We start from the raw sequence: 13,380 nt of genomic DNA, 5'->3' as shown, positions 1-13,380 counted from the left end.
GTCAAGAAATGTTTAAACATAATTCAAAAAAAGATTTTAAATACCTTTTCCCTTTTTCTGAACTCCAGGAGTAAGTTTCACTTTGTATCTTTAAAAAGGAATTGCATGTGTTACTAAATAGAGATTACAAAATGATTCATGAGTCAGTGCTGTGGCAGCAGTTTGAGTAAACGCATGATGACTTACTTATAGTTTGTCATGGTGTTGTATGGGGCACATATTGGAATGGCAAACAGGAGTACATCTTCAGGATGTGGCTGCCCCGTCAAAGAGTCAAACAGATTTTCCTAAAAAGGGAAAACGAAAACGATTATAAAAATAATTTATACCAGTCCTAAAAGAGGAAAACTCTAATAAAACACTGTCAGAATCAATATATTTTATCATTTTCTGATAAACAGTCTTACACCCTTCGGAGCAATAAAGCAGACCTTAATGATGATTTTTTAAATGGCGCCTATTGAAACATTTAAGAGAAAGGGAGAAAAAACTTGGAGACATTTTTGGTTGTCACAACTGAAGCGATGTTGGGGGAGGAAATAGAGTACGACTGACATCTGCTAGTGGTTAGATGCCAGGGATGGGACAACTCCCTGCAACAAAGAATTACCTCCTCCAAAATGTTAATAGTGCCAAAGCTGGGAAACCCTGGGCTAGAACAGTCTTCTCTCATGCCTGTCCTTAAGGAGAAATTCTATGGCTTCTTAGAGTTCCCATTTTGTGGACTGCATTCAAGATTACCCATATTTATTTAACAACATGAGTAAATTTAGATTTAGGACAAAACACTTGGTACAGTTAGTGCTTACTATATGCCATGAACTTTTCTAAACATTTTATGTATATTATCTTAATTCTCAAAACAACTCTCTCAGTAGGGGCAATTATCCCCATTTTTCAGATGAGGAAACTGAGGCATAAAGAATGTTTCCAAGGTTGTAGTCATATGTAGTAAAGTTGGGATTCAAACCCAGAATGTGTGACTCCAGAGCTTGTAGTCTTTTCTTAGTGTTTTAAGTTTTAATTAGTTAGAAGTTGTGTGTCAGGTATTCTGGGAACTGGATTGCAGTTAGTGTTGTAGTAGGAACCCCAATACAAAATCATACCTCATTTCCCTGTTGGTCCAGATCTTGCTCTTCCTGTTCCAAATATATAAAATTTTAAAAGTCAGTTATAACTTAAATTGAAATCCCAAACCATTAAAAACTATGAGGAGAAAGAAAAAGTGATAAATAAGACTGAGTAAATTAATATGTGTATCCAGTATAGCAGAAAGCAATGCCATTCAAAGAGAAAAAAGAGTGTTTCCCTAAAGTTTCAAAAAAAAGACTTCCACAGAATATATGCTAAAGTAGTGAATGCTATTAGGACAACTTAAAGTGACAAATAAGCTTGATAGGTTTGTCAGGGGGAAAGAAAATGGAGAATTCTGGTGAACAGAACTTTTATTTGCTAGTCTCTGTTCAACAGTTTTAGGATGAATTTTTCACATGTTACGATAAGCTTAATTTTATTTGCTTATTCACATTTAAAAAATCTATCTGAAGGTAATCTATTGATGAAAGAACATTCATAATTAACACCTCTGAATATCTGAGTCTAGGATTTACAGAATAAATAGTATAAAAATTTGAGGACAAAAATGAGTTTTAATATTACTAAACAACACTGTTCAGGGAAAATAGAAAACAGTATCACTTAGGATCCCTGTAAGCATTACCTGCACTGAATAGAGCACACAATTACAACCAAAGCTTTAACTGCCATAAATAAAAATACAAAGTGAAACAATTTTTTTTTACAAATTGATAAAACAATAAATCCTTTGTTCAGAATTTCAATAAGATGTATCTATTCATGCAAGAAGATATACGTAAGGGGGGCTTCCCTGGTGGCACAGTGGTTAAGAATCCGCCTGCCGATGCAGGGGACACGGGTTCGAGCCCTGGTCCGGGAAGATCCCGCATGCCGCGGAGTAGCTGGGCCCGTCTGCCACAACTGCTGAGCCTGCACTCTGGAGCCTGCGTGCCGCAACTACTGATCCTGTGTGCCACAACTACTGAGGCCTGCGCACCTAGAGCCTGTGCTCTGCAACGGGAGAGGCCACCTCACTGAGGGGCCCGCACACCGCGGCGAAGAGTGGCCCCTGCTCGCCGCAGCTGGAGGGGGCCCGCATGCAGCAGCAAAGACCCAACGCAGCCAAAAATAAATAAATAAATAAGAAAAAAATAGCTAATCAGGATTAAAAAAAAAAAAGATACACATAAGGCTGGGCTTTTGTATTCAGTTGATAGACACAAGGCAACTATATTAACTGGAAAAATTGTTAACATCTCACACTGTGTAGCTAGGTTCAACATCATGTAAGATACTATAACATATTCTTATAGAAAAACCTAGAAAAGTGCAAATTCCTTTCCCACTCGTCATCAAGATAATCCTAATTGTCTGTTTTATTTTAACCAAGTTCCCACCAGAATCTAGCCTCTCCATAAAATTTTCTAATGGCTTATGATAAACTTTTTATGAGCTATCAACACTACCAATTTTATGCTTATATACTGCAATTTTAGTCTTTTAGGTTGTATTTCCAAGATGACTTTCCATTAAGAATAGCGTTACCACTCATCCTGGTTTTAGCACTGTAAATCCCATGTCCTGGGAACCATGGGATGGTTGGTCACCCTAATTAAGAAGCAAAAGCCCACATGTGTGGTAGCCTTACCTTGTCATCATGTGGATCATCTACAGCCAAGTCTTGTAACTCATGAGTTGTAACTTCAAGGGATGGAGTTTCTTTCTTTATGCTGTCTGAAACTCTTGGTCCGCCTTTAGGTTTCTGGGGCTGTTTCTTCACTGGTTCATCCTTTATTTTACCTTTCTTTCCCTTCTTCCCTTTTTCTTCTTTGTTTGAACCTGCAGACTTCAATTCATAGAGGGAAAAAAAGTTAATGTTGTCAGTATTTTAACAAAGTATTGAATGTAAAGCATATGATAGGCAGTGGTCTGGATGCCCTTGAAAAACAAAAGAAGAAAATGTTTTTAGATGTTATTTACCCCTAGCAATTTCATGATGAGCTCACGTTCTTCTTCATCTTGGTCCTTGTACTTTTCCTTCATTTTTTTCATTTTACTCTACAAAATAAACAAAATTCAGCAGTAAAAAAATGTCAGCACATGTTTTGAAAGCGAAGGTGCTACTTTATTTGTGTCAAAATTGTTTATTGAGTAAGGCACCATTATAACAAACAATATGAAGTCTATAACGATGGATAAACCATAGTCCTCACCCTCAAACAATTTACCATCTGGTGGAAAAAGAAGATACACAGAAGAGTAAGGACAAATTAATGCAAAATATTCTAAATACAAACAAGTTTACTTTTAAGACAATTTAGAGAAAGGAGACATTTTTTTCACCTTGAGCAAGAATTTCAGGGAAGATATAAAGCAAAACTAAAAGATTCATAGTACCTGGGAACACATGAACAGCAAGATTATAAGGTAAAGACAGCACAGTAGTAACAGCAAGTCATCGCACTTGGTTGGCATCAGGATACACATATAGAGGAAGAATAGGAAATAAGGCAGCAAAGCTTAGCTGGGTATTTAGAGGCTATCAATACTTCGAATTTTATCAGTTAAACTACTGATTCTTTACTCTGGGTACACATCCAACTCACCCGAGCAGTTTTTAAAACTACAGACATACAGGCTTCACCTTCAAAGACTTTTTATCTTGACTAGTCTTAGCTAGGGCCCAAATAACAAATTTTTAAAATTTTAAAGATTGCTTTAAACAAGACACACAAAACCCCACTAACTATAGAAGACTGATAAATCAGACTTCATTAAAATTAACAAATGATGCTCATCAAAAAACACTACTACAGGGACTTCCCTGGCCGTGCAGTGGTTGGGACTTCGCCTTCCAATGCAGGGAGTGTGGGTTCGATCCCTGGCAGGGAACTGAGATCCCACATGCCTCTGGGCCAAAAAAAAGACCAAAACATAAAACAGGAGCAATACTGTAACAAATTCAATAAAGACAAAAAAAAAAAAAGTCCACATCAAAAAAAAAACCCCACTACTACAGAAGTGAAAAAGCAAGTCTTGAAACATGAAAAGTAGTTGTAATACATATAACCAAGAAAAGACTTGTATTCAGGGTTTCAAAGAACTCCTATAAATCAATAAAAAACCTGGACAACCCAACTTTTTAAAGCCAAATTAAGTTTCAGTATACACACACTTGAATGACTTAAAAAACGCTAACAATACCAACTGTTAGTGATGACGTGAAGCAACTGGAACTCTGATACACTGCTTGATGTGAAATTGGTACAAGTACTCTGGAAAACTGTTTGGTAATATCTACTAAAGCCAAACACAATATGTGCACTATAACCCAGCACTTCCACTCCTAGCTATACACAACAGAAATGCACACTTGAGAACCTAAAAGATACATGTCTTCGATTATCAACAATACAGCAGACAGAAATTGTGGCAGATCCATCAGTGGAATGCTATTTAGCAATGCAAATGAACTACTGTTACAACAACATGGATGAGTCATAAGGTTGAGTGAAAGATGCCAGACCAAAGAATATATACAGTATGATTGCTTTTTTACATAAAGTTCAAAAACAGGCAAAATAATCTACAGTGATTAAAGAATAATGTTTTTCTCTGGTGGGGATACTATTTATAGAAAGGGACAAGAGTGAGCCCTCTGGAGTAATATAAACATTCAAGTGTCTTATTCTGAGTGATGGTTTCACAGATATACGTGCATATAAAAACTGAGCTAAAAACAAGATTTGTGCATTTTACTATGTGTACATTACACCTCAAAAAACAAAAAACCCCAAGAATAAAATAAACACTATTACCAATAAATTGAACCAAGAAATGGAAAACCCAATAAAAAGAACAGTTTCTTGGAAAATATAACTTAGGAAAGCCAACTTTGAAAAAACCAGAAAACCTGAATGATAATCACTAAAAAAATTTAGTTAGAACTTAAAACTCTACCCATATATCCCCAAATATCAGGCCCGGGTTTATAAGCAATTGCTAAAAATATTTCAAGGAACAATCTCCATTTTACACAAAGTACTAAAGAGCAGAAAAAGGGAAAAGTATCAAACTTGCTTTATGAAGCTGGTATCACCTAGATACCAAAAACAGGCAAGGACAGTATTAGGGGCCAGTTTAAGAGATTTTCTTAGGTAATTTACCACACTAACTCATGAAGGGAGAAAAATAATACATGCAGAAAAACCATTCAATAAAATTTAACTCATCATTATTAAAACTAGCCCTTTGTAAAGGGTATTTATCAACAACCCACAAGAAACATCCTACAATGTTAAAGATCACAGAAATAGTCCCTTTAATGTATAACAAAGAAACACACTATTGTTACTTTTATGTAACACTGTAGTGATGTTTGAGCCAGTACAAGGTGAGAAAAATAACAATAGATGTTAGGATTAGAAGAGAAGAGCCATTATTTGTAGACAGTGACTGCCTGAATTTCATCTGTAGATGAAATATTAAATATTCAGTGAGACTGCCTAATACTAGATCTACACATGAAAACTGTCTTTCCATATACCAGTAACTAATAACCATGAAGTGGAAGTTTTAAAAATACACCATTTACTGGACTTCCTGGTGGCACAGTGGTTAAGAATCCACCTGCCAGTGCAGGGGACACGGGTTCGAGCCCTGGTCCGGGAAGATACCATGTGCCATGGAGCAACTAAGCCCGTGTGCCACAACTACTGAAGCCCGCGTGCCTAGAGCCCGTGCTCTGCAACAAGAGAAGCCACCACAATGAGAAGCCTGTGCACCACAATGAAGAGCAACCCCCGTTTGCCGCAACTAGAGAAAGCCCGTGCACAGCAACGAAGACCCAACGCAGCCAAAAATAAATAAATAAAAAATGAAAATATACCACTTACAAAAAGTAAGACAATATAAGTAGGAGTAGATAGGACATACAAGACTCTAAAAGGACATATATCTTTATTGAAGAATATAAAATATTCTTATGTACTTATGGTCCACATTCACGAACAGTTAGACTCAATATGGTAAAGATGATAGTTCTCCACAAAATAATCTAAAAATTTAATGTATTTTAGTAAATATTCCATCAGGATTTGCCTTGGAACTTATCTGCAGAATATTTCGTTGTATAAATGCACCACGTTATTTTTTGTTATTTTATATTATTAGGCATTTAAGATTTTCAGATTTTTTGCAATTATAAACTTTGACTTATGAAAATTCCCTGGTGGTCCAATGGTTAGGACTGTGCGCTTTCACTGCCAAGGGCCCAGGTTTGACCCCTGGTGGGGAACAAAGATCCCACCAGCCGTGCGGTGTGGCCAAAAAAAAAAAAAAAATCGATGAATATCCTTAGTGCATACATATGATTTTTTTAGGATAAATTTCTAAAAATAAGAATTGCTGAGTGAGTCAGAGGGCAAATGCATTGTTAAGGACTCTTTTTTAAAAAAACATTTATTTATTTACTTATGTGGCTGCTTTGGGTCTTAGTTGTGGCACGCAGGATCTTCACTGTGGTGTGCGGGGTCTTTCATTGCGGCACGCGGGCTCAGTAGTTGCAGTGCGCAGGCTTAGTTGCCCCATGGCATGTGGGATTGTAGTTCCCCAACCAGGAATCAAACCCACGTACCCTGCACTGGAAGGCAGATTCTTAACCACTGGACCACCAGGGAAGTACTGAATTGTTAGAGGACTCTTGCTGGAAATTCCCATGGTATATATTCAAACTTTTATTGAATGACTGAACACACATTATTAATTTGATGGGTGAAAAAATTCCCCTTGTTGACATAAGCATTTCTCTGATCCCTGCTTCCCCACTCCCCAATCTGTCATTTGTCTTTCAATTTTATTGATGGTTCTTTTCTCCACCTGATATTTACTTCAATATTTTTAAAAACATGACTAGCCACTAATTTTTAATGTTTCATACCCTCCCAATCTGTAATAAGACTTTATCAAATACTAAATTTTAAAATACACAGTTTACGGTTCTATGTGTAGATTTTATTCTGCCTCACTTTTCTATCTGGCTGTTCCTGTTAACACATACTGTTTTAATAATTCTAACAGTAAATGTTTTACTACCTAGTAGGGAAATCGTTCCTTGATCTTCTTTTTCAAGATGTTCTGGGACTTCCCTGGTGGTGCAGTGGTTAGGAGTCCGCCTGCCAACGCAGGGGATTCAGGTTCGAGCCCTGGTCCAGGAAGATCCCACATGCCGTGGAGCAGCTGAGCCAGTGAGCCACAACTACTGAAGCCCACACGCCTAGAGCCAGTGCTCCGCAACAAAGACAAGCCACTGCAATAAGAAGCCCCCGGACCGCAACGGAGAGTAGCCCCCGCTCACCACAACTAGAGAAAGCCCGCGCATAGCAATGAAGACCCAACAGAGCCGAAAATAAATAAATAAATAATTGTATTTAAAAAAAAAAAAGATTTTCTTAGCTATTCTCTGGTATTTACTCTTTCAAATGAACTTCAGAATTACTTTATCAAGTTAATTAAAATCTCGATTCTTTTTTGAATGACTTCATGTTGAATTTACATATTAATATGAATTGATTTCTTCCCTTCCATATGTATAGTATATCCTTTCACTTATATGAAGCCCACTGGAAAAAAACATAGGAAATTCTGACTACTATGGATGGAGGAAAGATAAAACATGATCTTTACTAAGATTTCAAAGGAATTTAATTTTCCTAAAGATATACCTATACATCAGCTCACGATCTCTTTACACTGCTACAACATTTTTTAAAGTACAGTCTATACCCACTACCTCTTCCTTCATTCCTTACCTTTATAAAATATGTAAGAACTGTAACCAAAATTGCATTAATAACTGAAAAAGAAACCACTGAGTTAAATTATCAATGGAGACCAGCATTGCCAGTTATTAGCTGAGTGTCTCTGGCAAATAAATCACAATCTCCTATTACTCTTCTACATAACATGAAAGCTTCTGTATAGATGATCTTAAAAGAACAGAACAGTGATCTCTATGCTCCCTAAACACTATCTTTTCAACTAATTTTCAAAAGACGTCACACAGCATTATTCTTTTGTCTACATCTTGTTTCATTTAAACCTCACAACTTCATTTGTGAATCATGTAGTACTAACTTTAACAGCTCACCCCAAAGTTGTATTACCTTCTGTCCTCGTTTCATTGGCTGCACAGCCGGGACATTTTTGCTGGTGTTCTGAGGAGTTTCAATGTGTAGAGCATTTTCTTTTTCTTTGTCCTTTCCTTCTATCATTTCTAAATCCCCTGAGTCACTTGGAAGCTTTTTTTTCTTCATTTCCCTAAATATAAATGAAACGGAAACATCTAAGAATTTCATATTCTTAGTACCCTAAAAAAATTACATGGGGAGGGGAACATGTGCAATATATAAGAGATCAAGGCTTCTGCTTAACTTGTTATCACCAGGCTACAGTATACAAGAAGTGCAAGTCATCATACAAGAAAAAGCTGAAAATTTTTCTCTCATGCATTTATCATTCTTTCTGTCATCCAGGCTCAAAATACTGTCATCCTTGACTCATCCTGATTCAGTAGCCACGTTTAGTCCCTCAACACTTTGATGGCCAGGCACTGGGATTTTGTAGTCTTTGTATCAACATGGCCTTGGCAGACGTTAGGTATTCGATAAAACATTTGTGGACTGGTTAGCAGAATAAATGGATTTTAAAAATAAGCAGATTAAAGAGAACAGGAAAATTCTATTACTGTGATATTTTTCACGTGCGATCTCTTCTATTCCCAATGCCACTGCCCTAAGGCCAGGTCCTTATCACTTGCCACCCAGACTTCCTCCATATTTCCCCCATAATCTGTTCTCCATGAACTTCTAGATTATTTTTCCATAATTGTTTACCTATGTCACACTCCCATTCAAAATCTTCCAAAAGTCCTCCTCACATCACTTTCAGGAGAAGTCCAAAACACTTAGCTTGTCATTCTAGGTTCTCCACTTTTGGTCCAATCTCACTTTGCCAATCTTATCTACCAGTTCACAAACATGAATATTCTGTTCCTTTCACCTCAATCTATCATTTCCCCAAAGCACTTTGAATATTACATCCAAATACCCACCACCTCCTTCCCTTTGATCATACTAATTCTCCTTGCAGTCTCCAACCTTCTTAACTTCATTTACCTAAGATCCTACTATATCTTCAAGGTATAAACTTCTGATGGTATTTCCCAAAACAACTGAACTCAAAGTAAATTCTTACTCCTGAATTACTGTATCACTTTCAGATAACACTATTTATAGATTTATGGCTATTTCCTGAATCCAGGACTCAAAAGCTTCTGGATGGCATGAACTTTATATTTTACCTCTTTGTGTACTCAGTATCTAGCATAATACCATGTATTCAGAGAGTTTTCTGTAATTGTTTATAATGATAATCTTTCTCAAAAGAGTTGATTATCCACTTCAATCTAGGGCCTCTTTCTGGAGTGTTTTACTAGTTGTAGTCTTTTTCACCCTACGTAGTTGTCTCAGTTGTCCCTTTCATTCTGCCTCTATCTTTTTCTTTTTCTGTTCGCCTTCTGAGCCCTACTATATTAGAGAAAAAGAAAAGACAAGGAAGAAACCCCAAGTCTTCTTCTTACATAAAAATTTCCTAATTTCAGTACAGGAATGCCTCAGAGATATTGCAGATTCTGTTCCAGACCACTGCAATAAAGTGAATAACGCAGTAAAGCGAGTCATGAATTTTTTGGTTTCCCAGTGCATATAAAGTTATGCCTACACTCTACTGCAGTCTATTAAGTGTGCAAAGCAATATGTCTTAAAAAAAAGCAATGTATATACCTTAATTTAAAAACACTTTATTGCTAAAAAATGCTTACCACCCTCCAAGTCTTCAGTGAGTCGTACTCTTTTTATAATAGTAATATCAAAGATCACTGATCACAGATCACCATAACAAATATAATAATAATGAAAAAGTTTGAAATATTGCAAGAATTCCAAAATATGACCCAGAGACATGAAGTGAACAAATGCTGTTGGAAAAATGGTGCCAACAGATTTGCTCCATGTGGGGTTGCCATAAACTTTCAATCTGTAAAAAACACAGTATCTGCAAAGCACAATAAAATGAGGTATGCCTGTATTCCTGTTTATTTCTGTCAATATTATCCTAGAATCAGCCTGTCTAATACACTGCAATTATTATTGTACATATTTATGTAATAAAAGGTCTGTCTTCTGTTACTTGACCTATCTCACTGATTACAGTAGCAGACTGGGGCCCTAAAACAGAAAAACCCGTTAGAGCAGAATATGAAACACTAAACAAAATTTATGCTAAGTCTTGATAATTTTAGTAAGGGAGATCTTTGTAACAGCCAAGTGATCTGTCATGACTGAATTGTTAATTAAAAAAAAAAAAGATGCTTTTCAGTTAAATAACACAAGTATATTTACCTTCTTTCCTTGGCTGACAAATGCCTCCGGCTCTGCAATTTACTGTCGCTCTATTAAAATTAAAACAAAAAACAAGCAAATACAAACAATAACATCGCCACTGTTAATTTTTCATAAAGCTAAAATTAAAAAGTAGAAAATTATTTATTGAGAAGGACATGATGTTCCTCATAAAACTGAAAAAAAAACCTTTACCATATTAGAAGATTCCTCTTTTGAAGCCAATTTCTGGAGAGACCTATGGAAACAAACAGAAAGAGAAGTCCACTACCCTATAAAAGGCATTCATTTACAAAGTCCCAAAACATTCCCATACCATACTCTTAGTTAATTATCGGCAATCCTACAAATTTTCAAATTTGGCAAAATTAGAAAAAATATAATCAAACTGCTCATCTCCTCACTTTAAAATATATTCTTAAATAGCTGACATGTATTGGACACTTACTATGTACCAGGCACTGCTAGATGCTTTACATTCATGTAACCTTCAAAACCCTATGAAGGGGGTACCATTCTCTTTTCACCAAGAAGAAAACTGAAGCTTAGACATAGAGTCACTTGCCCAAGGGCATACTCTAAGATTCAATACTGGTCTGACTTCTAAGCCTTTCCTAACTACTCCAATAATAAAGCTTTTATAGCTATGGTATTGTTTACCTGGTGATCAGTAAGACATTAAAGACTAACACATTTTTTTTTTAATGTAACTGCTTTTATTATTAGCATTTATAACCATTTACTTGTTTCTATTTTGACTTGTTTGGCCACTTTTATATATATTGTGTTTTTCTACCCTGGGTCCTGGGAATTTCTTAAGAGAGATCTACCCCCCTATCAAATGGTGAAAAGATAGTAAGCTCGTAGGACAATGGAGGGTAAAAGCACTGAAGTCAATCTTGGTATTATTTGTATAAGAATTAACTCTTCATCACTCCCAACTTACAAAATAAAACTTAAAATTACAGTTTTTAAATTACCTTTGGGATTGAAGGTGGGACAAGTCAATGGAAGTATCAGGATAATGTAATGTCTCTTCCCCTTCATCCTTCATTTCACCAACAGGTTCCTGATGCTTTACCACCTCCTCAGATTCTCCTTCATCTTCAGAGCTTTCTTCCTGAATTAGTTCATTTAGCTCATCACCACCACTCTGAATAGTAATATCCCCTTGGTCAACCTGAGTCACAAGTTCCACTTCCACAGGAGTTTCATGTAATTCCTCTTTATCTTCTTCACTGCTACTGTCACCTCCATCTATTGAATTACCATAAGGAAAGTCAGAGTGCTATCACCACAACAAGATTAGATGATTTCCTTGAAAACTTCATAAAAATATTCAATTCACTCCCTCTTTCTCCAAAAGATCACCAGAAAAATGCCTGATCCTCCCCAAAGGTTACTCTGACTTAGACAAAGGGATACTCTGTATCAGGAATTGTTTGGAATAAATTATCTCCAAGATCCTTTACTACAATAAATTTCTTAGACATTGCGACCATTTCTACAATGAAAACTATCGCTTGTCTTTGTTAAGTATTTCCAAAAAGGAGGAAAATAGAAGTAGTTATATAAATTCTGCCACTTTTATTATAATTTGCACATGAGAACTGAAATGAGATAAAACAAGTTACATAACTGGCACACAGCAAGTGTTCACACTTTTGCAAAAGGAACACCATCTAGTAGTAATAATATGGTCTAGTTACCTCACGTATAGAATAAGATGACACCAACCATTTGACAAGGATGGTTGTGAGAATTCAATAAAAAATAATGTAAATAAAGCATACATGTCATGAACATGGTGAAAATTCAAAAAAAATAGAATTATGTACAATAGCAGTTGTAAGTGAAACAATGAACTATTACTCCTAAAAAGGAATGACTCTAGGAGATGTAAAAATAACTTAGAGGGCATACATTCCCTAGTTCCTTTAGGTAGGTAGGTAAATTTATTTCAGCAACCACAGCTGCTCTCTACTTGAAGCAAACACATTATTAAATCAAGCTAAATTCTCGTAAGAAATTGTACTTGTTATAAACTCATCTTTGTATTGCTTCTAATTCCTAAACCCAAAAGTAAATGCTCACTTATATATACCCGAGTCTATCTCTGTTAAACACATTTATGTACTACTCATTAAATACTAGGGAAGTTTTATAATATAAACATATATTCAAGTATTAGTTATGGATCCAATTAAACACTTTATAATTCACTAGAATAAGTATATTTAACATTTCCAAAACCAAAATTCAATAAAGTTGACAGCAAGTTGGGGTTTTTTGGGAAATTTTAATTACCCCAAAAGAGACGATCTTCTAGGTAAGAATTTAGAAGCAAAACTAGACAACAGAAAACATTATAAGCTACTTTATTAAAATCTGTAAACTACCTAGTTGTTCCATTTCCTCTGATATGAGTTCACTTGTGCAAATCGCCAATGTCTCCATGTCTTCATCCTGCACTCTGACTTTTCGTTCACCCCGATGTCTCCAAATACAAGACTCATCTACCTATGGAAACAGTTCTTTTCACTGGTGGAACTTTAGGTTAAGACTAATGAAAATCAGAAAAAAAATAATGAAGAAGCTGAAGAGTACCTTAAAGAGGAAGCTAAACCCCATCATTAGATGTGAGGGAGGAAGGAAATTCTTTTTTCCTATGAAAGATAATGTACATAAATGTTTTAAAAATACTGTTTTCTCCATTTTATGCTTGTAAGATATCTGCCACAATGGTCACGTTTGTTCTGTCTTTTCTCTGTCATGAAGGAACATTTCCCATTTACAGAATCTGGCATTATATATAGGAATTAAGAAAGAAAAAATATGAATGCTT

General features: G+C 35.8%; 1 protein-coding gene across 2 annotated transcripts in view; it reads right to left on the bottom strand.

The window, feature by feature from the left end:
- Positions 1–13,380, bottom strand: part of NEMF (nuclear export mediator factor) — a 52,464-nt gene that overhangs the window by 568 nt on the left and 38,516 nt on the right. For both annotated transcript variants that reach the window (XM_067736632.1, XM_067736642.1), the window contains exons 21-31: positions 13,143–13,201; positions 12,935–13,055; positions 11,516–11,792; positions 10,731–10,773; positions 10,536–10,585; positions 8,241–8,394; positions 3,058–3,135; positions 2,726–2,923; positions 1,107–1,139; positions 187–287; positions 45–88 (exon numbers count right to left, since the gene is read on the bottom strand). In XM_067736632.1, coding sequence (XP_067592733.1) covers positions 45–88; positions 187–287; positions 1,107–1,139; positions 2,726–2,923; positions 3,058–3,135; positions 8,241–8,394; positions 10,536–10,585; positions 10,731–10,773; positions 11,516–11,792; positions 12,935–13,055; positions 13,143–13,201 — 1,158 coding nt within the window. The remainder of the gene's footprint in view (positions 1–44; positions 89–186; positions 288–1,106; positions 1,140–2,725; positions 2,924–3,057; positions 3,136–8,240; positions 8,395–10,535; positions 10,586–10,730; positions 10,774–11,515; positions 11,793–12,934; positions 13,056–13,142; positions 13,202–13,380) is intronic.

The sequence above is a fragment of the Pseudorca crassidens genome, chromosome 1 (assembly GCF_039906515.1).
Source record: "Pseudorca crassidens isolate mPseCra1 chromosome 1, mPseCra1.hap1, whole genome shotgun sequence".
Classification (NCBI taxonomy): Eukaryota; Metazoa; Chordata; class Mammalia; order Artiodactyla; family Delphinidae; genus Pseudorca; species Pseudorca crassidens.
This window is presented reverse-complemented; position numbering and strand designations above follow the sequence as displayed.